Here is a 22,749-nt window from a genome sequence, read left to right as displayed (position 1 = left end):
GTCTTTTTCTCTTTCAATTTCTTTTTAAGTCTTCTTCCCTTTCAATTTCTTTTGTTTTCCTTTGGACATTGGCTTTTGTTTCCCCTTTGAATCTTCCAAACTGGAGATCAACATGGAGTCACACAACTTAAAAAAAATCTCAAAATCAAATCCGAGATTTAGTATTTCACATGCTTGTTTGCATCTGTGAAAAGATTGGTTAGCTTCTTCATGATGCCCAAATTTGAGTTCAAGAATTCTGAAAAAAATAAAAAAGAAAATTATCAAAATATAAATCATAAAAATAAAAAATAAATTCACGAATAAATGAACAATGAAAGCAGGATCCAATAGATTAACTCTTACCCTGACAAAAAAGAAACAGAAATATAAATTGATTCGTATTGAATTAAAACCTTTTCTGCTTTGTGTACATGTTCAAGAGCCTCCTTCCAAGACCTTTGGAGGAAATGAAGCCTTGCACTATTATAATGATAACCAGCAAGCCTCACTGCTATATCGTCTATTTGCTTGCATAACTTGTCTACTCGAGTTTGATGATCTGCTAACTCAGAAATAACAACTGGTTTCTTCTTCAGGATGTCAATACTTGCATTCTTTTGCTGAGCGACTTGGTTCATCACATTGAATGTATCAAGATCGTGTATGTTGGTGGCAACCATGGGGATTATACCAATATACATGTTTAAGAAACCATCAATGTCCTTGGGATCAAATGTAGCATAAATTTGTTCCAAAAGTTGACGACTTTGCTCTTGCTCTTGATCCATTTCTTCCCAATTTTCAGCCATAATCTTTAAATATGATTAACAATAGCAAAGGTACCTGTTATTTAATCTATACAATATACAATATTTTAATCTTCAATAATTATATAGTTAAAATTAACCCATATGAGGTTTTTTTTTATTTATTTGGAAAAAGGGATTTAAACCTTACTCGAGATTATGTACCAATCGATAAATTAAATGTTCGAGTGTAATTAACATATACGAGATTAAGCTGGAAGATTATAAAACTTTATCTTTTTTTGTTTAATAGAAAACACACCATTACTCATTTAGTTACTAGCTCGGACAATATCAAAGTATTTTTACTAAAATTATAAAGGCATCCTCTGATCTTTCAAGACACATTTGATGTGGATCATAATTCTTTTTTTTTTTTTTTCTATGGTTAATACTACTGAAATTCCTTAAAGAAGCTATAATGTATATAATCATAAAGAATATTAGATTTCAATTTTCCTATGAACACAACCCAACAATTCATATGTTCTAAACTAAAACTATATATATAAAAATATTTTCCAGTCACACATTTGATTATAATTTTCACCAACCCAAATCAAGATTTTAATTTTTGCAAGACTTACCTGACAGACCAGACCTGCTTCTTGTCTTTGTTCAGTCTTGTTTCTTGTTTTTAGGGTTTATGTTAGAAGTTACGTGGAGAAAGCTAGGGCTAGATTTGAGGGTTTTAATCCCTCTTTTTTATGGGCCAACCCAACCCATTTAAGCCCAAAAAAATGAAAACTGTAATGTCTTTTTCTTTTTTAATTTTTATAATCTTGATTCCTTCCATTTCTTTCGTTTTTCTTTAACATTTTCAAGGCATAGTATCTGAAAAAGTCTTAAATTATTCAAAAAAATTTAAATAAGTTTTTATATTTTTATTATGTTCAATCATGTTTTTATACTTTTATTTTGAATCAAATAAACTCCTATAACTAATAATTGACTTAATCAGAATGTTATTTGTCATTTTATATCACGTTGACCTGACATGCTAACATATTATAATCGATGATAATATAACATATTGACATATTATAAAATGATGATATTGTAACATACTAATTTGACATGATTTTTTTAAAAAAATATTAATTTGACATAATAATATAGTGATGTGGTATTTTTCACTTTACACATCAACGTCATATCATTGCTATGTGAATATAAAATGACAAGTGACATTTTGATTAATATTAATTAATTAATTATTAGTCATACAAGCTTATTTGATCTAAAATAAAAATATAAGGCTTAATTGAATGCAATAAAAGAATTTGAATTTTATTAAATAGTTTAAAGGCTTATTTAAGCACTATGCCTATTTTCGATAAAACATCACTTTTATTCATTTCTTTAGGTATGATATCAAAAAAACTCTTAAACTATTCAAGAAAATTTAAATAAGTTTCTATATTTTTATTGCGTTCAATTAAAGCTTTGTACCTTTTTTTTTTTTAGCTAAATAAGCCTTTATATTTTTGTTTTAAGTCAAACAATCTATTTATGATTAATGATTGACTTAATTATAATTGCATTTATCATTCTATATCACATGGTTTGATGTGGCATGTTAACATATCATTATTAATAATGATATGACATATTGATATATCATAATTGATGATAATATGATATGCTAATTTGACATAATAACATAATTATATAGCATTTTCTACCATCCACATTAACGTTATATTAGTATCATGTGGATATAAAATGATAAAAAGTATTTTAACTAATGACAATTAGTCAATAATTAATCATAAGATATTATTTGATCTAAAATAAAGGTACAAAGGCTTGATTGAATATAATTAAAGAATAAAAGTTTATTTGAATTTTCTTGAATAATTTAATAACTTATTTGAGCATTATGTTTTTTTATATAATATAAACTAATTAACGTTAATTAAAGAAAAAAATCCACATAAAATAGGATGCAAATACTTGAAACACTCAAAATCTCTAACTTTTTATTTTTCCCATTTTTTCTCAATTTTCCTCATTTTTTTCTTTTCTATTCCATTTCCTTGTCTCTTTGGTTTTATTATAAAGTTTAATATAATATCTAAAAAAGTCCTTAAAAATTCAAAAAAATTAAATAATTTTTTTAGTATATTTAATTAAATTCATGTACTTTTATCTTGAGTCAAATAAGTCTTTATATCTTTATTTTAAACTAAATAAGTCACTTATTATTTTATATCATATAACGTTTACATGACATATTGATATAGTATAATGAATGATAACGTAATATGATTAAATAACCATGAGATATCTTTCACCTTTCACAAGCGTCAGGACAACTTCAAGTGAGTATGAAATGAAAAATGATATTTCAATTAATAAATATTATTTAATAATTAATTATAAAAATTAATTTAATTTAAAATAAAATATAAAAATTTAATTCAATAAACTATACGAATAAGTGTTTATTTAATTTTTTTAAAAAATAATTTGAAGATTTTTTGAGTGAAGGTAGCAATAACTCTGTTTTCATCTCGGACTCGGAAGGCCCAAAACATCGCACAAAAGCCCAACCCATTTATTTTCTTATTCTCCATTTGCCAAGTTTCCTAAACCCTAATTAAAACCCTGTCTCCGCCCTCGTCCCCTAGACCAAAAACCCAACGAAAGCAAATCAGGCGTAAAAAGGTTTCCGAAAATGGGAAGCAGCCAAGCAGCAGTCTCTTTCTTAACGAACCTCGCACGCGCCGCCTTCGGTCTTGGCGCCGCTGCAACTGTCCTCAACTCCTCAATGTACACTGTGGACGGCGGCCAAAGAGCGGTGCTCTTCGATCGTGTAAGGGGAGTGATGGAGAAAACGGTCGGAGAAGGGACCCATTTTTTGATCCCATGGCTCCAGAAGCCTTTCATCTTTGATATCCGTACAAAGCCCCACACCTTCTCATCTGTTTCTGGAACTAAGGATCTCCAGATGGTTAATCTAACGCTTCGTGTTCTTTCTAGACCTCAGGTAATTAAGAACAAAAGACCTTCTTCTTTTTATGGGTTCTGGTTTAATGGGGTCTTTTTATTTTCATCATTTCTGGGTTTTGTTCATTGTTTTTGGACTCTCATGGAAGAACAATAGAACATTAAAACAGTGAAAAGCAAAGGTTAGAAATCCCTGTAAGATCATATAAAAACATGAAAAGACTGCGAAAATTGGATATCAAAATTCACAAATTTCTCAAAATTGGATGACAAAAATGAGTGAACCCATTTTAATTCCCGGATAAGGAAGGCCCAAATTTCACTCGAAAGCCCAATCCATTTATTTTCTTTTCTCTCTATTTACCAAGCTTCACAAACCCTAGTAAAAACCCTCTCTTTCCCCATAAATACCAAAGACCCCCCAACAAGCAAATCAGGCAAAAATTTCCAAAAAATGGCAGGAGACAACCAATTCGCAGTTCTTTTCTAAAGGAACGTCGCACGGCGCCATAGGTGTCAGCGAATGGTGAAATGATTAATGAAGGTACTGGGTTTTTTTGTTTTTAATTTTTTGTTAAGAAATGAAAAGTGTTGATCATGATATGAATCGAATCAAAGTTACTGATCTTGTCAATGTGGTCAAGAAGTGTAGATCAACATCACTTCTACTTTCATTGTAGCTTTGCTTGTCTAAATATACATGCTGAATGCATGATTTGGTTTATTCTTTTAAGATTAATTGTTTGAATGATGGCATGTTTGTAAAAGGTGGACCGTCTTCCTGTAATCTATCAACGCCTTGGTCTTGAGTATGATGAGAAGGTGCTTCCCTCAATTGGCAATGAGGTATTGAAAGCTGTGGTTGCACAGTTCAATGCTGACCAACTTCTCACTGACCGTCCCCAAGTGTCAGCATTGGTCCGAACTGGACTGATGCAGCGTGCAAGGGACTTTAACATTGTGCTAGATGACGTGGCAATTACACATTTGTCATATGGAGCGGAATTCTCAAGGGCAGTGGAACAGAAGCAGGTGGCACAACAGGAGGCAGAGAGGTCTAAGTACGTTGTGGCGAAAGCTGACCAAGAGAGGAGGGCTGCTATTATCAGGGCAGAAGGTGAAAGTGAGGCTGCGAAACTAATTTCTGAAGCAACTGCAACTGCTGGTATGGGGCTGATTGAACTAAGGAGGATTGAGGCATCAAGGGAAATTGCTTCAACTCTTGCTAGGTCACCTAATGTGGCATACCTGCCTGGAGGACAGAACATGCTTCTGGCTATGAATCCTTCTAGGCCGTGACTGACTGCTTGAATGATGGTAATTTCTGTTACCTATGTATGTTACATTGCATTTGCAGTCAATGTTACTTCCTTATTTATCATGTTCATTTAATCTCCAGTGCCAACCATCACTTGAATTTGCTGGAAGAAATGTTTGCTGCTTTCCATATGTTAAACAAGGAAGTTGCTTTCTTTTGTGCTCCAATTTGCTTGGGAATTATGAATTTTTGTTTGGTATAACATATTGCTGATTTGGCTGAAATCAAATACAGACACATAGGTTGTCATTAGAAAGACTGATTGGTTATCTTTGTTGAGAGGATGCCTTGTTCTTGCTCACTTCAGCAATGCTATTATGTCATGATGCGGATGCTAAGAAGCTGCCTTAGGAGAAATGTCTAATCAATGTTTTATGTGGTTAAGCTGATTTAGATGTTATCAGGTAAAAGAATTTAGGTTATCTTTTTGTGAAGACTATAGCTGCTTATCTACGGTGAGACATTATATTATTCTTGCTCTAGCATTCATTAGGTTGCATTTGTCTGCTGCCGAGCTGTCTCAACTAAATTGTAAGTGTGGTTGTATATTATCTTATCAATGCACTATTCCTATGATTTGTTCTCTTATTCTTTGTTCATGTAATGTTAATCATGTGAGATGTGGTGCCTAATAAGTTGCCTAATTAATATCAATTTGTAGTTTGTGATGTATTGTTGATTCGTGTGTGTGTGTGTATGAAAAATTCTGTTTGCCCTTTGCGCTAACTCAATTTGTACTGCCTCTATTAACCCTGCAGCCATGGCAGCCATGTCACTGTCACTCTCTCTCTCTCTCTCCATCCTTTAGATTTATTTCATTCTCACTATATTTCCCCTCACCTCATTGTGCAGTCCCCCTACCATTACAGGTCTTCTTCCTTCACATCCTACCTTCTTCTATCTTCGATTGTCTCCCATCCTTTTCCTAAACTTTCTTCCCCAACTTTTTAATTTATTCTTTCGTTTTTGCTTCTGCAATCTGAACCTTACGTGGAATGTTGGAGTGAGGGGTCGTAATGGTTGTTGTAGTGTTGTTCTTACTTTGTTAACAGTGTTGCTTTTATTGTTACTTATGCAGTTGGGAACTTTGGGTTTTTTTTCTTTTAAGTATTTTGTTGGAGTTTTTCTTCTGTATTTGCCTTGTCCCTTTCACTTAGTGTTTCTCTCTTAGCAATAAAACCTTATTTGGTTTTTAAAAGAAAAAACAGGATTTTGTAGTTGAGAGAAAGAGGAAGTCAGCAATGCGTAGCTGATTGATGAGGGAAAGTTGAATGAGGAGAGAGATTGTGATGACTGATTGACTGAAACCCAATTGGTTGGGGGAAAAAATGGAAACAAAACTGTTGTCAGTTTTATGGTGACATGGCATTAGACATGTCAGGCGGGACAAGGGTAGAAAGGGTAGACCGGCTGGGCATGTAGTATTGCCCCCCTCTCTCCCTATATGTATATGTGTGTGTGTGTATATCATGAGGGTGTAGCTTAGAAGTAAGAATGTCTGCAGTTCATGGGCTCCCCTCATATAATTAGAAATTACAATTGAGTTTGCCTTTATTTGGTATTATCATTCTGTTTTAATCACATGGTGAATGCAATTACAATATTTCATAGAAGGCAGTATGTGTAATACCTTTTAAGGGCTGTGACTTCTGCATTGATAGTTTTGTAATTCAGGCCTTATGGTGAAGGTCATCTATGACCTTCACTGCTGTTACAACATTCTGATTTTGGTTTTCCTTTGGTTGTGCAGGATCCTACGACTTAGAGTGAAGCTTGAGAGATGGTGAATTTTGTCAAGTCAGTTGCGTTATTGATGGAAAGTTTCTGATATTTGAAACCATCTTATGTCTGGAAAAAAACATTTTGAGGACCAGATGTTTAGAATTAAGAAAGTTCTTGATGTTAAGTTGGACAACATGTTGGCCTTTAGATTGAGATCATAAGAATAATCAGTTATTTTAGTATTTCAAAGATGGGTTTGATGCTAAATATATGTTCAATTCTTATTTGTTCCCAAGTACATCCTTAAGGTGTTCCTTCAACCTTAGCTTGTTTGGTTTCACATTGACATTGGTAATAAAATTCTTCAAAAAGTAAGGTTTGATAGATGGTGAATTAGCTCAAGTCACATGCATTATTGATGGAAAGCTTCTAATATTCTGGTACACATATCAATTGTGTTTAGATATAGTTGATTTGGTTATGAGGTGAAAAGATTGTGGGGAATTGATGTAGAATGAAGTGAATTGGTTGGACGAGGTTTCACATTCAATTCTTGGCTCCCAGTCTTTCTATAATCATTTCTATGTGAGAGGAGGAAAGAAGACAATTAGTCTTTCAATTTTTTATTTTTTTTTTTCCTTACCTTTGGGTGTGAACCATTTTGAATTTTAATCCTTTTCTTGTTCAGAATTGCAAATATTTACAAGTTTTAACAACAATTTACCATTTACTTGTGTGAATTTTTATTTGTTGATGGTGCTCTGAATTTGGTTTTAGGTGGCAGCAGTGATGGGTTTTGGATGTTAAGGTGGTTGGCTAGAGTGGCAGAACATATATTCTTGAAAATTTTTTAGGAAATTTTTGCTCTTCTTCTCCATCCATTAAACGAAACAAAATACCCTTTTTTGACAGTTTCTCGAATTCAAACTATAATGCTGAATGGTAAAAAGGGCCTGCAGAGAGCTTGGAGGCAGCGGAAGAGATTAAGACTCAGTCCTGTTGTGTTGTGCTGCACAGCCACCTGGTTCGGCCGCTAGATAACATTGAAATCAACTTATGAAAATTCATCTTCGATGTTTTGTTTTTATTTATTTGTACTGCAACTGCAATCAACGGTTTGTTTCTGACCTCAAGTTGCACTCTTTTCTGCCTGGGGTTCTTTACATGACATATCTCGACTCTGTCTTCTAGAAACGCTCTTTTAACTTATTAGCATAAAAGCTGAATCAATGAAAATTTCATGCAACATCGAAGCAATGAACTAAAGAGAGGAATCTGCAATGAAACTTGAAAAGAGTAGAGAAAATTATGAACACAACCAAAATAGTAAATTCATTCCGACAGAATGAAAACCGTTCCAGACCAAAATGCATAAAAATGGAAACACTCCATCCATCCAAAAACATGTCCCGTACAAATCTATTATTCCCATGACATCTCCTCTCCCATATTGCTAAGGCTGATGAAAGAGGAGGCCCACAACATGCAATGACTTCCTACACCAATATCACTCACTTGCAAGAAGCCATGTATCGGATCAAGTCAACAACACGGGAACTGCAACAGACAAAATGCTTACCATCAGACATGCAGCAAAAGACAAGTATACACAAGTATCCTTGCAAGGTATTATTGATGAGCTTCGGAGACCAAGATATGCATATTTACCTGTAACCCCACTCGTTGTCATACCATGCAACAAGCTTAGCAAACTTTTCATTCAAAGCAATTCCAGCCTTGGCATCAAAAATGCTTGACCTGTTAAAGCACAACACAACATAAGTTCCAATTGCATTATCTAGTAATCATCTATACAATACCATGCCACAAGCCAGAAAATCAACATTGTTAAACCCATTAAGAATGAAGCTTCACACCTTCTGTCACCAACAAAGTCAGATGACACCAAATCTTCATCTACATAACCAAGAATTCCCTTCATGTAGGTTTCAGATGCCACCCTACACAAAAAAAGGGGCAGAAAAGAATTGGAGTGCATTAGATAGGTTATCTATATTCTGAAAAATCATAAGGACAATTTAAGAAACCAACATTCTAATCCTTACTTGACAGCACTCTTAATATCCTCATAAGAAGCTGGCTTCTCAAGTCTCACGGTGAGGTCAACCACAGAGACATCAACAGTGGGAACACGGAAAGCCATTCCAGTCAGCTTGCCATTCAACGCAGGTAACACCTTGCCAACAGCCTGTGCCATTACAAGATACCCACCACATTTAATCACAAAACTTCAATCTCAACAGGCCAACAAGAAGTAGAGCATGCTGAAAATCACTCATTTCTTTGAAGGAAAAATACAGGTACAAGCATCTGAAAATCTGAATATAGATATACACCTTGGCAGCTCCAGTGCTGCTGGGAATGATGTTGAAGGAAGCAGCTCTACCACCTCTCCAGTCCTTCATTGAGGGACCATCAACAGTCTTTTGGGTAGCTGATTCAAACAGACAAGTCAGTCAACAGTACACATTTTGTGGCAACAAGAAGCAATAAAACACCATAAGTACTAACCAGTAATTGAATGGACAGTGGTCATGAGACCCTCAACAATGCCAAATTTGTCATTGATGACCTGCCACCATGTTTAGAGGTTCATTATTACCTTAACATAAAACGTATTAGCAGAATGATTCAAACAAGTATAAGAGGAACCATTATTACTTTAGCCAAAGGAGCAAGGCAGTTTGTAGTGCAGCTAGCATTGGAGACAATATCAAGGTGAGGCTTGTATTCCTTCTCATTGACACCCACAACAAACATGGGGGCATCCTTACTGGGAGCAGAAATGATCACCTTCTTTGCACCACCCTACGAAGATAAAAAGCTAAACCCAGATAAGAATGCTAAACATGAAAAAAAGAACAAATTTAGTTCCACACATACAACCTTCCCTTTTCAGTCTTGATAAACAAAAGGAATGTTAATAATTACATAGACAAAACAAAGTATTTCGATAGATCATAAGATCCGATATCTAAAAACCAGTAACGACATGTTAACAATTAATCTATTAGATTTTCATCTCCTATGGCCATAAAATAAACTCATGATCAAATTATCATCACAAACCTTCAAGTGAGCAGCAGCTTTGTCCTTGTCGGTGAAAACACCAGTAGACTCAACAACATACTCAGCTCCAGACTCCCCCCAGGGGATTTCCTCAGGGTTTCTGACATCAGACAGAACATAAATCAATAAAATAGTTCTACATGACAAAACTCATCATGCTCCTCAGTCAATTACAAAATCCCTTTCAAAACATATAATACCTGATGCCGAAAACAGTGACAGGCTTTTCACCGAAGAGAAGGGTCTTTGGGTCCTTCACCTTAAGCTCATGGTTCTTCCATTGACCGTGAACACTGTCGTACTTAAACATGTAGATCTGTACAATACAGTTATCAAATTATTAAATAACTAAACAACAAAAAAAATAGATTCTTTATTTCCAAATTCTTTTCCTAGTTTCCTTCTTTTCAAATTAAACCCAAAATTCACTCACTCACTTAAAAACCAACCAGAACCTGTTAGTCCATCATAAATCTCTAGCAGATCGATCTTTCAATAGATCTCGTTATCATTTTAATTATTTTCAGTTAAAAGACATCACTCTTCGTTAAGTAACAGAGAAAGTGTAAGAATCAGATCAGGAACAAAATATTCAAGTCATTAATCCTCTAAGATCTAGAAACATGCAAGGACGCAAGTGCAAAGGAAATACAAATGTACGAACACGAACCATGTATTCAATGCTGATAAAAGGATCGTTAACAGCAACAAGCTCAATATCATCGCTTTGGAGAGCGACTCTGGCAACCAAACGCCCGATTCTTCCAAATCCTTCACCAAACAAACAAAGAAAAAAATCAGATCCATGATTTGAAAACTAAATAAAAAAACCACAACGAAAAAAATATGTACCGTTGATTCCGATCTTGATCTTCGCCATGTCGGAAAAACGAGAAACAAATCTCTAACAAAGTCGACCAAAAGTAAGTGTTAAGACGGGAGACTGACGCAGACGAGAGTGATACAGTGGCGAGGAAATGAAGAGGAAGGGATTTATATATAAGAGGGAGTGTCGAAACCTAAATAAAGAAGGGGCAGATGGCGGAAATTTCTAGGGAAAAATCGGGACCACAAACATGTGATGGGAGTGTCGTGGCCGTTGATCTCGAGGTTGGTCACGTGATCTGTTGGTTGAGGATTTCACGAGGATGATGAGAAGGGGTGGAAACGGTAAAAAGAGAAGGATGGTGCGGGGCTGGGGGTGAAAATTTTGGAAATTTCTGGGCTTGGAATGAGGGGGAAATTACGGTTGTGACCTTGGGATGGGGAGGGGATTAGAGACTGACGGTCCGTTTAACGTATGGATAGGAAAAATCCTGTTTCTTGCCATGCTCTTGCTAATTTGATTTTTCTTCCCCGTATATCTCATCTTCTAGAAATTTCTCAATATTTTTTGGGGAAAAAAATATTAAAATTTAAAATAGAAAATTTTCTAACAAAATCATCCAGTAATAATACTCTTCCTCGTCCCTATTTCTTTTTTTTAATGTAATTATAAAATTATTTTTTTTATTTTTTTTCATATTAAAAATAATTCAACATCTATATTGTAAAAAAAATTACATTTTAATGAAAAAAACATGGCCCAAGAGCTGGCTTAATGTTTCTCTTGCATCCTAGTATAGTCAAAGTAACTCCACTGTGTATAATAATAATAATAATAAATTAAATGTCCTTAATGACCTAACTTTTTCTTAGATGGTTTTGACTGATTGGTGAATATACCAACAACCATAGAGAATATGCTTGTTCCAAGTTGCAACACCATAAAAGTTTCACAACATCACAAACAAGACCCTACCACAAGGGTAGTTTGCATGGGTGAGATAGGTGGGGGGACATGGACACTCCATCAAAATTTTCAATTTAAGGAACACGATTTTCTACACTTCATCTTTTCATGCCAAATTTGTCAATTGCAGAACACTGTAATTGAAAATCCCTTGCCTTGCATATGAAATCCATGTCTTCCATGAAAGGTAAATGACAAGAAACAAGGGTCAGAGATCACTTTTTAAGTAGGGAAAATCAAGGCCAAAGTGTTTTATCAGTATGGAACTTTGAAGAAAATGGGGTGGAAAAGAAAACAGCCCTATGAGACAAAAAGTTGGGGCCACCTACCCACTATGTATGTTGAATAAGATGTTCAGGCAAATGAGGTTCACAAAACATAAAGCTGTTCAAAGATAGCTGATTTGAGGCAGTGCACTATACACCAATATTTATAACATAAAAGATTAAACCAGATGATAAAGAATCTATCTAAATTCTCAGCTGACATACAGCACATAGACTACCGTACAAATAGAAATCTTGTGATGTCGATTTCAATGATATTACCTCATAACATCATTTGATAATCTTTATGCGTGCCTGCCTGTACTGGGGCTGGGATTTGCTTGAGTCGATGGCTCAAAGTTTTTTGTGTCCTAGGCCCTGGTCTGCACCAGATTGGAGATAATCCAAAGTATCCTTGCATCTATATCCATTTCTGTCTCTTAACCATGCCAAGCCACAGCGATTGAGAATATTATTGAGATCATCTTCTGTGCACAATGTTTTATCCTCAGTGCCAACAACTATGCACTCAGCCTCGTTGTAAAGGCTCAATTCAATTGTGATGGCTGCAATACACTGCTGGTATAATAGTATCTGAAAACAATTCTCCAATTTCATTGCACGAGGTGCTGAAGTTGAGGACTCTAAATACCCTCATCAAGGTGGAGTGTATGATCTCTTAAAAGCATGTCCCCTGTCAAGACTCCAGACAAGCTGGTCTTCATCCTCTAGCCAAAATGCTCATTTAGTCCTTAACCCGAACATTGACGTGATTGCTTCCTTAATTGCATCCACAGTTGTTGATACCAACTCTTCTAGTGTAATCCCCACATTTGACTGATATAACCCTACCAGTATAACAGGGGTGGCCTTCACCTCCTGCCATACAAGGATCATGACATATGCCTCAAATGTTCATGCCCTTGATAAGACGAGGAGCTTCAATAAATACAAGTAAAATGAATCTTGACTGTCAAATTACAGACAGAAAGCGAAGCAAAGCAAAAATAACTGAGTAGATATAAATTGCTCCGAATGGATTTGTTGCACAATTTGAAATTTTTATCAAATTCCTACAATAACGGTGGAGAAAACTTAGAAGCTTTGCACTTGAATTCAAAAAACAAAAGATACCATTTCTAGTGGTCTACCTCCACAGCCCAAGGAAGGACTTCACTGGCTGTAGCTGCATCAGTGGTGGAAATGATCAGAGGTCACCAACATGATCTAATGCCCACTCTAGGTTAACTGTTAACCAGTCACCTGCTGCAAATGAAATGATGAAAGCTTTTCATATCAACTAAGGGCATAAAACCAGTCAAGCAAGACACAAAAAGCAATCATGAAGATAGCTGATATTGATCCAATCCACAAACTTAAGGACAGTGGGGGAATAAATGTAGACCTATAGATCAGTTCTAGGCGCAGAGTGATCCTATCAACACCTCCATCCCCACCACCTACCCTTGATTTAAGGGTGTTATGAATTTAAGTATAAGTTATGAAAGTAAATATAGAATTAACTAATTACTTATAGCTAGAAAGCTTCAGAATTCAAGCTCACTTTTGATTATTTAATTTCTACGACTCAAGCGTTGCACCCCACAGAAAAATTCCACAAACATATGATTTCAGGAAAAATAGTATTGCCTGACTCGCTACCCAATTTTGTTCCGCAAAGATCAACAGGTGAAACCCAACATTACTTCACTCTAAGCTACTGCTCCACTGACATTTCTTCATGCCAATAATTTGCCATCAGTTTCTCAATAATATTCTTCAACGCAGGTGCGCTGACCCCGCATTTCTGTTCAGTAAAGCAAGATTTGCCTTCTTCAGCTGCCTTGCAAAGCTGTGGATCCAATGGCACCTTTCCGAGGAATGGTACTCCCATCTCCATACACATTTTTGCTGCACCACCACCACTGCTATCAAAGACTTCATTGGCAGCAATGACATCTAGCATTTCAGGTGCTTTCTCCCTCATATATTCAATAACCTTCCCTGTGACATCCGTATGTTCACCAGTCTCTGTCATCCTCAAAAACTTGAAATCTGTCAATGGCTGACACAAGCCACTCATGTTCTCAACAACTCCAAGAACTGGTACTCCAACTTTTTTACAGAAACTAACTTCTTTACGAACATCAATCAAAGACACTTGCTGTGGGGTAGTGACAATGATTGCTCCATCTATTCCGGTAGCCTGAAGGAACTGGACAATTGAGATGTGCTCATCAGAGGTCCCAGGTGGGGCATCAACAACCAAAAAATCGAGCTCTCCCCAATATACATCTTTTAGGAATTGCTTGATGAGCCCATTTTTACGAGGTCCTCTCCAAATAACTGCTTCATTAGGGTCGGGAAGCATGAACCCAATTGACATTACTCCAAGGTTGGACTCAACATAAACAGGAGACCACCCAAGGTTGCTCTGGTGAATGTCTTGACCTTCTAAGCCAAGCATTTTTGGAATGCTTGGACCACAAATATCAATGTCCAGTAGACCCACCTGGAAATCCTTAGCTGCTAGCGCAAATGAGAGTTGGGCAGAGAAAGTGCTCTTGCCAACTCCTCCCTTCCCTGATAAAACCAGTATCTTATGCTTAACAGTAGCCATTCTTTCTGCAATTGCAACCAAGTCTGCAGAATGTAATGGATTAAACATTATATCAGATTACTGATTCATTTGACAGATCATTTGGTCAAGCTAGGACAGAAGCAAAAAATCTTTAAGTTTTATAAACCATCATGAATATGTATTTAACCATCAGATGATTGCCAATCATCCTTTCATACAACAAAACCCACAATATGCCAGTTATAAAATAGAATAGAGAAAAAGCACAAAATAACATATCCACCAAAATGGAGAGAGGCAAATTACGTAGGCCAGAAGCATTCATCAGTTCTCATTTCTGGCATATATCATAACTGCAAACAGTTGCTCGTTATTATATGAGGTAAAACCTAAGACAACTAAGCTAATGAATGCATCAATACAAATGTTAAACTATAGACAATTAATACAATTATATGTGAGCTTTTTCAAATAGACCATTATGAAAATTAAAAAAAAAAAAAAGTGGTGGCAAACAGTTAAATGAAATTAGAAGAACAGTCAAAACACAGGACACCCTTCCTTAGTTCAAAAAAGGTTGGAAGGGTGATAAGCTGAGTTAAAAGCCTGGTCAAACACTCCGAAACAAAACAGCTTGCAACTAAAATAATCATCAATCTTTGCTTTATTTCCAGGTCAGTAAGTCAGAAACACTGAGAAGACCTTGATGCACTAAGGTATGCAACTTAATACTATGCTATCAAAAAAAAATTTTAGGTTCCACCAGACATCACGAGTAAGCTTCCTTAAACACACAACTGAGATAATAAATATTACTAGAGTTTGGAAGCATTCTTTCATCATTCAAAAATGCGAGCTCCATTCAATATATTAACACATTGGATAAGCTTCACCTACAACCGTTGCAGTTAATGGCCATGCGGGAAAAGCTAAAACTACAAGGGTTGTAGGTGGGGTTTACCCTAACAAATTCTAGCGCCAACTGAGTATGTAACATGGATACTTGTGATATCTCCAGATGTTATTTTCTCCATTAAAGCTTCAAATGCTATTATAAGGTTGTTAATATTTCAAAAGTAATCCCAAAGAAACCTAAAATCCTAGCCATCAAAAACATTGATACAGCAAAAAAAAAAAAACCTCTTCACTAAGAAGCCTCAGACCATCACCATGAAAATTAATAAAAAGATGGTAAAGAACGAAAAAGCAAACCAGGGTCAGGGCCCTTAGGGGTGGTGGCACAAACTTCTTGATTAGGGCATCCTTGGCAGGCATCGGATTTACCCGCTGACTCCGATTGAGGACCCGGGCAATCTGAAGAGAAATGAAGACGATTAAGTATAAAAACAAAAGCAGAGAACTAATTAATCCACCAAATTAAAAAAGAAATTACGTTCGTTGGCGTTTTCTGGGATTTCTCCGTTCGCCATGGCCATGGGCTGATGGTTTTGCTGAAGAACAATAGCTGTGAGAAAAATAGAGAGCTTCTAATTCTATGGCGGCAACCAGCTGAGTTTTTGGGCGTTAAATAAGGCGAGGACTGCTGTAAATTAGCAAAACGTAATTTCACTTGCGAATTTTTTTTAATTATTTATATCTAAAATTTGGCTTATGATTTTAATTTGGTTAATTAAACATTAAATTAATCAAATGATAATTATAATGCTCAACTGATGAAATTATTTAAAATAAAAAATAATTATAAATGAATGTATTTTCATTTTTATAAAATTTAATTTTTATATAAAAAACTATCACATAAAAAATTTTCTTTTAAATAATTTATATTTTCACCTTTTTTCCTTTTAAAATACTATTTTTTTTTTTGTTTTCAGCTCCACATGCCAAATTTTAATCTGAAAAAAATGTTCCATTTAGTAATTAAAAATTAACTTACTGAAAAAAAAAATCGTGAAAACATTTTATTAAAAAAATTACTATTTTTATTATTTAAATAAATTGAAAAAATAATTATTTATTTTCTGAACCAACCTATTGTTTAAATGATCATATAAGTCTAATTACCATCCACCTCTATTCCATGTTATTTAGTCCATCGACCGTAATTATAACGTCTCTTTTTAACTTTTACGAAAATTAACATAAAAACTTTAATTTTAATATATTTTATATTATAATTTAATTTTTTTAAATATAAATATTTAATACTTATCTAATTTAAAATAAATTTGTAACATATAAATTAAAAATGCTAAGTACTTATAAATGAGAAAAATATATTTTACAACATACCAAGAGAAAAGATAAATAAAAAAAAATAAGAGGGAAAGAATAATATTATTTAGAAAATCTTAATGAACTAAATTTGGGTTTGTGCTCATATTGCATAACATGGAAAAGAAGATTAGAAGCAGTTAATGGGAAATTAGAGGTACCAAATCAACTCAGTCAAAGCATTATTTTGTCCAAGAAATGTTGGCACGTTTGGTACGGGGGAATAGCTAAGCCATTCCCCCCTTATTCCTACCTCATTTCTATCCTATTGTTTGGTTGGTTACTTGGTTTTAGAGGTCAGGAAGAGCCATCCATGGCTATTCTCCCAAATCTTGGTTTAACCATTCCCATCTCCCCCATGTTAATGACTATTTCATGACTATGAAATATTATTAAAAATTTATTAGATAAAAATATCTCTATTTATTGAAAATAATTATAACTTACAAATAGAAAATAAATATAAAGGAAAGTAAAAAAAATAAATAAATAATATATTAATAATTTAATAATAAATTATTAATGTTTAAATTTTTTATGAAAATAGAAATTTAAAGATTAAAAAATGAAAATACAAATAAGGATAAAATAAAAATAAATTGAAATAAAAAATCATATTAATAATTTAATAATAAATTATTAATATTTTTACATTTTAATAAAAATAAAATTAAGAATATTATTAAATTATAATAATGAATAATTTTATCTAATTTACTAAATTATAATAAAAAACAATTTTATCATTTTATCATTCATTTGTTAATTATTTTTATTAACCAAACATCAGAATGAGTTATAATAACAATTCTTACTTTATTTTATGTCATAAATCAAACAACATAATAATCATTCTATTTTATTTTTTTATTATATCCTCATAGAATAATTATTCTATTCGAAAATGAACCATACATGCCATATAAGTTTACATATGAAGTTCCTGTTGCTTTGATATCAAAACAAAGACAACAGCCCGAAGGAGGGCATTCCGGTGAAGATCAGATAAGAGCTCCCATCGATTCGATGGCAGCTACCCTTCAGCTTTGCAAGAAGATCCCATGAAAAATAACGGACTTACTCCTGGCACTGTCATGGGATAAGGTGAACATCTACCATTGTTGCCCCGCTACCGCAGAGCAGACACCATCCAGGCTGTTCTTTCTGCTTGCCAGTGTTGCGTCTCCTCGTTTCCAAGGATTCAGTGACTTCTGAGGTCGACAACGAAGAACAAAGCAATGACACACAGAGATCGTTTCAGCCAGAAAGCATTCTCAACACCTAACCTTCAAGCTTTGTAAGAAGAAGATCCTACGAATAATACTGGACTTACTCTTGCTGCTGTCGTGGGATAAGAAGAACATCTACCATTGTTGCCCCAGGTACCGCAAAGCAGACACCATCCAGGCCGTTCTTTGAGGCCAGTGTTGCTTCTCCTCATTTACAAGGATGGAATGAATTCAGAAGGCAACAACGAAGAACAAAGCAATGTCACACAGAACTCATTTCAGCCAGAAAGCATTCAGAACACCTGCTTCATGTCCTCCAACTATAAAATAGCAGACTTCAAGAAGAACCAATGATACGGCATTCTCAATCATTCTTTTATTTTTCCTTTTGTTTTGACTTCTTTTTTTTTTCTTTTTCATTTTTCTCTTTTTTTTTTTTTTTCAGTAACGTCTCTCTTCAGCATCTCTTGTTCCTGCCCATGAACCTCAATTCTTCACAAGATCGTATGAAGTGACCTCTCAGCTAAAGTTCACTGCATGCAGCAGCAAAGCAGGAAACACCAAATAACATAGCAGCCTGAGATACACCTCAGAAGCTGCATAACATTCACAGAATATATTAAACTTCACTGATAGGGCATCAATGCACATGCTCAACAGCCACCTGCTAGGTTTACATTGTGCAGAAGTCTTGTCCACAGTCTGCCAAAGGGAACATCTAGCGATAAAAACACAACTGATACCTCGTCTCTTGACGAAAGATGGTGTGCTTGGAAGAGGAGGCACCCATTACTTCTGGCTTCTCTTCACGATTAAAGATCTGCTTCCAACAATCAAAACAAAGAAAATCTAAAGTAAACGTTTCCTCATAATCACAATCCTTAAGACAGCACCCACAATGAATACAGCGTGCTATGCAGATAATGCAAGCCCTGCACAACTCAGCAGCATGATGTGTTCTTCTGCAACTCTCTGATGGGCAATCATAAACTAGTTTCAGTTTCTCACATCTGGGGCAAACCTCAATGTCAATGGCCCTATCATCATCACGCATGAGATGCAAATGCCCCTGGCGAAAAAATTGTGGTTTTTGCGCTCCCAATTGCATTGGTTTATCTACACCAAGTAAGAACTTCAACTCTTTGAATTGCTCCTCCGTTACGCCAAAGCATCCACCTATTCTTAACTGCTTTATTCCTGGGGACCCAGCAGACCTGAAGGCTCTTAAATTGAACAAAATGCCCTCAACACTCAGTCTTGTACATTCTGGCACACGTAGCTGCATTAAAACATGCAAATTTGTTAACTTGTTATGACTACAGAGAGAACAAAAAGGTCAAATCCAGCTTTCATGAATTCATGCGAGCTCCAAAGGTTAAAGGAGATCAAAATATAGCCTTTTTACCAACAGCCGATAACTTGCTATGACCAGTGAGCAAAAATTGAAACCAATATAGAAAATTTTGTGGCAGTCAAGAGCAGCATGTAACTTACTTCTAAGTTTTGACTGCAATTAGAAGACATCACCACAATTACCAGAATCTTATCACCCATTGAAATCCTAAAGTGTCTTTGAATTTAGAAAGACCATTCTATAAAATATTTTATCCGGTGAATGCTATCAAAAAACCCAATGCATCAGTCCTCATGTTAGACTTAATCAACTTCTATGGAATTTCAAAGTATCCTACACACTGACAACCTTACAATGGCATGCATATCATACATGGCTATATAATAAAAGGAGAAACAGTTGAGGGATCCAATTTGGTAAATGCATACTGCACCTAGCTAATTAAGCATCAACATAGCACACAAGTGAGAATGATCTTGCCAACCATTGTAGCTAAACAAAAATGACCTTCCAACCTTAATAAATATAAATAAATCCAGACACAACTAGCACATAACAAAAAGAGGCAAAACAACATTAAAACAATTAAAAGAAACAATTTGTCACTGATAATCCTTTAGGTATATGCACAGCCACGAATTAAAAAATAAATCAATTACTGTAAAATGAATGAACTTTATTGACTCAGGAAGAGCTACTTGCACTGCAAACACTAACCTTAGTGAGCCTGCGATTGCTTTCAAGCACACGCTTCAAACCGTCATCTGTGATTTTTAAGCACCCCACTAGACTCAAGCATTCTAGAGTGCCTTGAGCCCTGCCAGTTAATTTCAAAAGATCATCATCATTAATCCTCCTACTCAATGTCTGTTCAATGTGAATGCTCCTCCACAGAAGAGGATCACCTCTAACCGCATCCCGCAAAGACCTACAAACCCTTTCAACTGCAAGGAGGTCCTTAACACCAAGATAACCAAGAGCGAAAAACAAAGCATCATTTGGAGCACCTCCCTCACTACCATCACAAAAAACTCCCTTACAATCCTCCAATCCCTTACCTTCATCATTAGACACAAAACCTCCAATGGAAAGTCTATTACCAATCCCAAATCCATTAAAATCATCATTAGGGACTAATATTTCGTTGATCTCAAAGTTCCCTTCCTCCTGTTGAAAACTCATGGTACTATTCCAAACCCAATTTAGATATTGATCACCAATCTTTTTATCACCATCTTCTGAACCAAATTCACCAACACTAGAGTTCCCTTCCTGCTGTTGGATGCTCATGCTGCCATTCCAAACCCAATTTAGACCTTTAAACAAATGCTGTTGATCAGCAATCTTCTTTTCATAATCATCTTGCATATCAAACACACAGAAATCTGACCCAAAGTCATTCTCAAAATCCTGAATCCAACCTGTGATTGCTGCAGTTAAAGTAGACCTTATTTCCATCCCAAATGGATCTGCAGGCAATCTATCAACAATATCATCGTTAATAGCCTCAGAAAAGCCGTTTGATTCACTTTTGCTACTTCCACTGCTAAGGGTTTCCTCCACATCCCAGTTGCAACTCCAAAAACTCCACGAATTCCCAAAATCATTTAAAGCCATTTTTGTTTTATTCTTCAAACACCAACAAATCCAAATATAACAATAACCCTCGATCAAGAACCCTAAACTAAGCCAAGAATGGAAACAAATAACATAATCGTACAACCAAAAATAAATTTAACCAAATTTTTAGAAGTCCAATCCAAATACGAGGAAACCCAATATTCCAGGTGACAAAACAAAGCTAAAAAGAAATAAGACACCAGAAATTCTATAGGGTTTCTTGTAAAAACCTAAAGAAAGCCAAAGGAGCCAAATTTAAGCTGAAAAAAATTAGGCCTTTTTTGACCCTTTTACGTTAACCTGAACGTAAAAATTGAAACTTTAAAAGAATGGAGAGAGAGAGACAAAGACCGGGAGAGTACTGAAGAAGGACAAGGTATATGAATAGAGGGCCAAAAAGAAAAAGAGAAAAAAAATTTTATTATGAGAGAATCTAACTCAGAAGATAAAGAATCAAAAGTTTTTGACCAAACTTTTCCATGTAAAGGAGCAATGCAGAACGACAGAGAAGAAGAACAATAAAAGGGTAAAGAACAGAGAGAGAGAGAAAGAGAAAGAGAAACAGAAGAAAAAACAGAGTTTGCCAAAAATAAGGGAGAAGAAGGAGAGAAATAAGGGGAGAGGAAACTAAAGTTCCTGGCCAATTGGAGGACTAACCCTTAGGAGTTATTTATTTTAGACGGATGATTTTATATATACTTTTTTTTATAAAAAAAATTATATTAATTATTTAAATAATTAATTAAGATTTAGATAAGCCTTTTTGGATTTGGATTTGTAAGTGGTGGTGGTGAACCCAACTTAGGTCATGGAATAAAATATTTATTTTAATTTTAATAATTTGATACAAAATGTATTGCTAATTTTTAATTTTGGCTATTTCCTATTATTAGTGAAAATAAATAAAGGTGTATTAAAATTGACATATAATATATTTTGACAATTAAATTGGCATCCTAAGTTTTATGATAAGCATAAAATAGCATTGACATTGACATTTTATCTAGTATTAAATATTTAATTAATCCACTCTTGATTCTTCCTTATTTTTCCACATAAATCCAAATAAATATTATCTCCAAAAGGCATTAAATTTAGTATGTTCAAACATCATTTCGCAAGCTATCATCACATCCATCAAATCTGCTTTGTCATGCTTAATTTCCCCCTTAATATTCCTCTTTTGAAACAATTAAAGTGTTTTTATCATAACCCCATGCCTCAACTAATTAGGCTGAAGCCATTTTTCTAATAATAATAATAATAATAATAATAATAATAAATGTGTTGGCATTTTGGTTTGGGTTGTTGCAACATATTTGCATCAAATCATGACTTTGTGTATAGATTTTTGAAGCAAAACTTTTAATCTTTCTTTTAATTAACTTGACCGAATAAGAATATTGGGTACCATGTTTTGACAAGAAAAGTGAAAGGCTAAGGTTAGAGGTAAAGGTTGAGGGAATTTAGGAAGAAAAAGTGAAAAAGAAGTGAAAGAAATGTGTGGTTGATAAAGGAAAGCTTTCAACAGACAGGTGCATGGAAAGTTAGGGCTCCACATGGTTTTTACCTGCCCTCCAAGGTTTTCTTTGCTTTGGGTATCTTACCATTCTTTCTTTGGTTCCTTCATCTTCCAACTTACGATGAAAAACAAAACATAAATATATATTCTTCCAAGGAAAGAGATTATTAAGTATTATTATTATTATTATTAGGATAAGCATGTTGATAAAGAAACTAAGGGTCAGAAGTCTCAGAGTTCTGTTACCGATAATGAATACATCAGATGCATGAAGGTCTGG

The 22,749-nt window shown here is 34.7% G+C and overlaps 4 protein-coding genes across 12 annotated transcripts; 1 reads left to right on the top strand and 3 right to left on the bottom strand.

Annotated features, from left to right (window-relative positions):
- Positions 1-3,396: 3,396 nt before the first annotated feature.
- LOC18600935 (prohibitin-3, mitochondrial) lies at positions 3,397-7,100 on the top strand. Its single transcript, XM_007031684.3, has 3 exons — positions 3,397-3,780; positions 4,509-5,057; positions 6,809-7,100. The coding sequence occupies exons 1-2, from the start codon at positions 3,469-3,471 to the stop codon at positions 5,037-5,039; spliced, it is 843 nt and encodes a 280-aa protein (XP_007031746.1). The 5' UTR covers positions 3,397-3,468; the 3' UTR covers positions 5,040-5,057; positions 6,809-7,100.
- Positions 7,101-8,086: 986 nt separating this feature from the next.
- Positions 8,087-10,891, bottom strand: LOC18600934 (glyceraldehyde-3-phosphate dehydrogenase 2, cytosolic-like). Its single transcript, XM_007031682.3, has 11 exons — positions 10,723-10,891; positions 10,541-10,641; positions 10,071-10,186; positions 9,871-9,970; positions 9,463-9,609; positions 9,313-9,373; positions 9,138-9,235; positions 8,847-8,989; positions 8,658-8,741; positions 8,449-8,538; positions 8,087-8,337 (listed from the first exon to the last, which is right to left on the bottom strand). Exons 1-11 carry the CDS (start codon positions 10,748-10,750, stop codon positions 8,292-8,294), a joined length of 1,014 nt encoding a protein of 337 aa, XP_007031744.2. The 5' UTR covers positions 10,751-10,891; the 3' UTR covers positions 8,087-8,291.
- A 1,074-nt stretch (positions 10,892-11,965) lies between these two features.
- LOC18600933 (cytosolic Fe-S cluster assembly factor NBP35-like) lies at positions 11,966-16,051 on the bottom strand. 9 transcript variants are annotated; one of them, XR_016025900.1, is made up of 5 exons: positions 15,903-16,051; positions 15,722-15,823; positions 13,493-14,571; positions 13,080-13,194; positions 11,966-13,001 (listed from the first exon to the last, which is right to left on the bottom strand). XR_016025900.1 is itself a non-coding variant. In XM_018120184.2 (3 exons), exons 1-3 carry the CDS (start codon positions 15,943-15,945, stop codon positions 13,646-13,648), a joined length of 1,071 nt encoding a protein of 356 aa, XP_017975673.1. In that variant the 5' UTR covers positions 15,946-16,051; the 3' UTR covers positions 13,475-13,645. The 9 variants fall into 9 exon arrangements, 1 of the variants encoding a protein (XP_017975673.1); XR_016025901.1 differs by having other exon boundaries at positions 11,966-12,850; XR_016025902.1 differs by having other exon boundaries at positions 11,966-12,807.
- A 1,539-nt stretch (positions 16,052-17,590) lies between these two features.
- Positions 17,591-21,599, bottom strand: LOC18600931 (F-box protein SKIP14). Its single transcript, XM_007031677.3, has 2 exons — positions 20,045-21,599; positions 17,591-19,252 (listed from the first exon to the last, which is right to left on the bottom strand). Exons 1-2 carry the CDS (start codon positions 20,942-20,944, stop codon positions 18,692-18,694), a joined length of 1,461 nt encoding a protein of 486 aa, XP_007031739.2. The 5' UTR covers positions 20,945-21,599; the 3' UTR covers positions 17,591-18,691.
- Positions 21,600-22,749: the final 1,150 nt, after the last annotated feature.

Source organism: Theobroma cacao, chromosome 4 (assembly GCF_053813885.1).
Source record: "Theobroma cacao isolate CCN51 chromosome 4, ASM5381388v1, whole genome shotgun sequence".
NCBI lineage: Eukaryota > Viridiplantae > Streptophyta > Magnoliopsida > Malvales > Malvaceae > Theobroma > Theobroma cacao.
The sequence above is the reverse complement of the archived record's forward strand: the minus strand, read 5'-3'. Positions and strand labels throughout refer to the sequence as shown.

Bases quoted from the DNA above. Each gene is read 5' to 3' on its own strand.
- LOC18600934 (XM_007031682.3), bottom strand. From the start codon at position 10,750: ATGGCGAAGATCAAGATCGGAATCAACG. The intron at 10,642-10,722 runs GTACATATTTTT...TGTTTGGTGAAG, and splicing joins GATCAAGATCGGAATCAACG to GATTTGGAAGAATCGGGCGT. The intron at 9,971-10,070 runs GTATTATATGTT...GTCTGATGTCAG, and splicing joins GTCACTGTTTTCGGCATCAG to AAACCCTGAGGAAATCCCCT.
- LOC18600933 (XM_018120184.2), bottom strand. From the start codon at position 15,945: ATGGCCATGGCGAACGGAGAAATCCCAGAAAACGCCAACGAAC. The intron at 15,824-15,902 runs GTAATTTCTTTT...ATTTCTCTTCAG, and splicing joins CCCAGAAAACGCCAACGAAC to ATTGCCCGGGTCCTCAATCG. The intron at 14,572-15,721 runs GTTTGCTTTTTC...TACATTCTGCAG, and splicing joins CCCTAAGGGCCCTGACCCTG to ACTTGGTTGCAATTGCAGAA.
- LOC18600931 (XM_007031677.3), bottom strand. From the start codon at position 20,944: ATGGCTTTAAATGATTTTGGGAATTCGTGGAGTTTTTGGAGTTGCAAC. The intron at 19,253-20,044 runs GTTAGTGTTTGC...GTTTTAATGCAG, and splicing joins GCAATCGCAGGCTCACTAAG to CTACGTGTGCCAGAATGTAC.
- LOC18600935 (XM_007031684.3), top strand. From the start codon at position 3,469: ATGGGAAGCAGCCAAGCAGCAGTCTCTTTCTTAACGAACCTCGCACGC. The intron at 3,781-4,508 runs GTAATTAAGAAC...TGTTTGTAAAAG, and splicing joins GTGTTCTTTCTAGACCTCAG to GTGGACCGTCTTCCTGTAAT.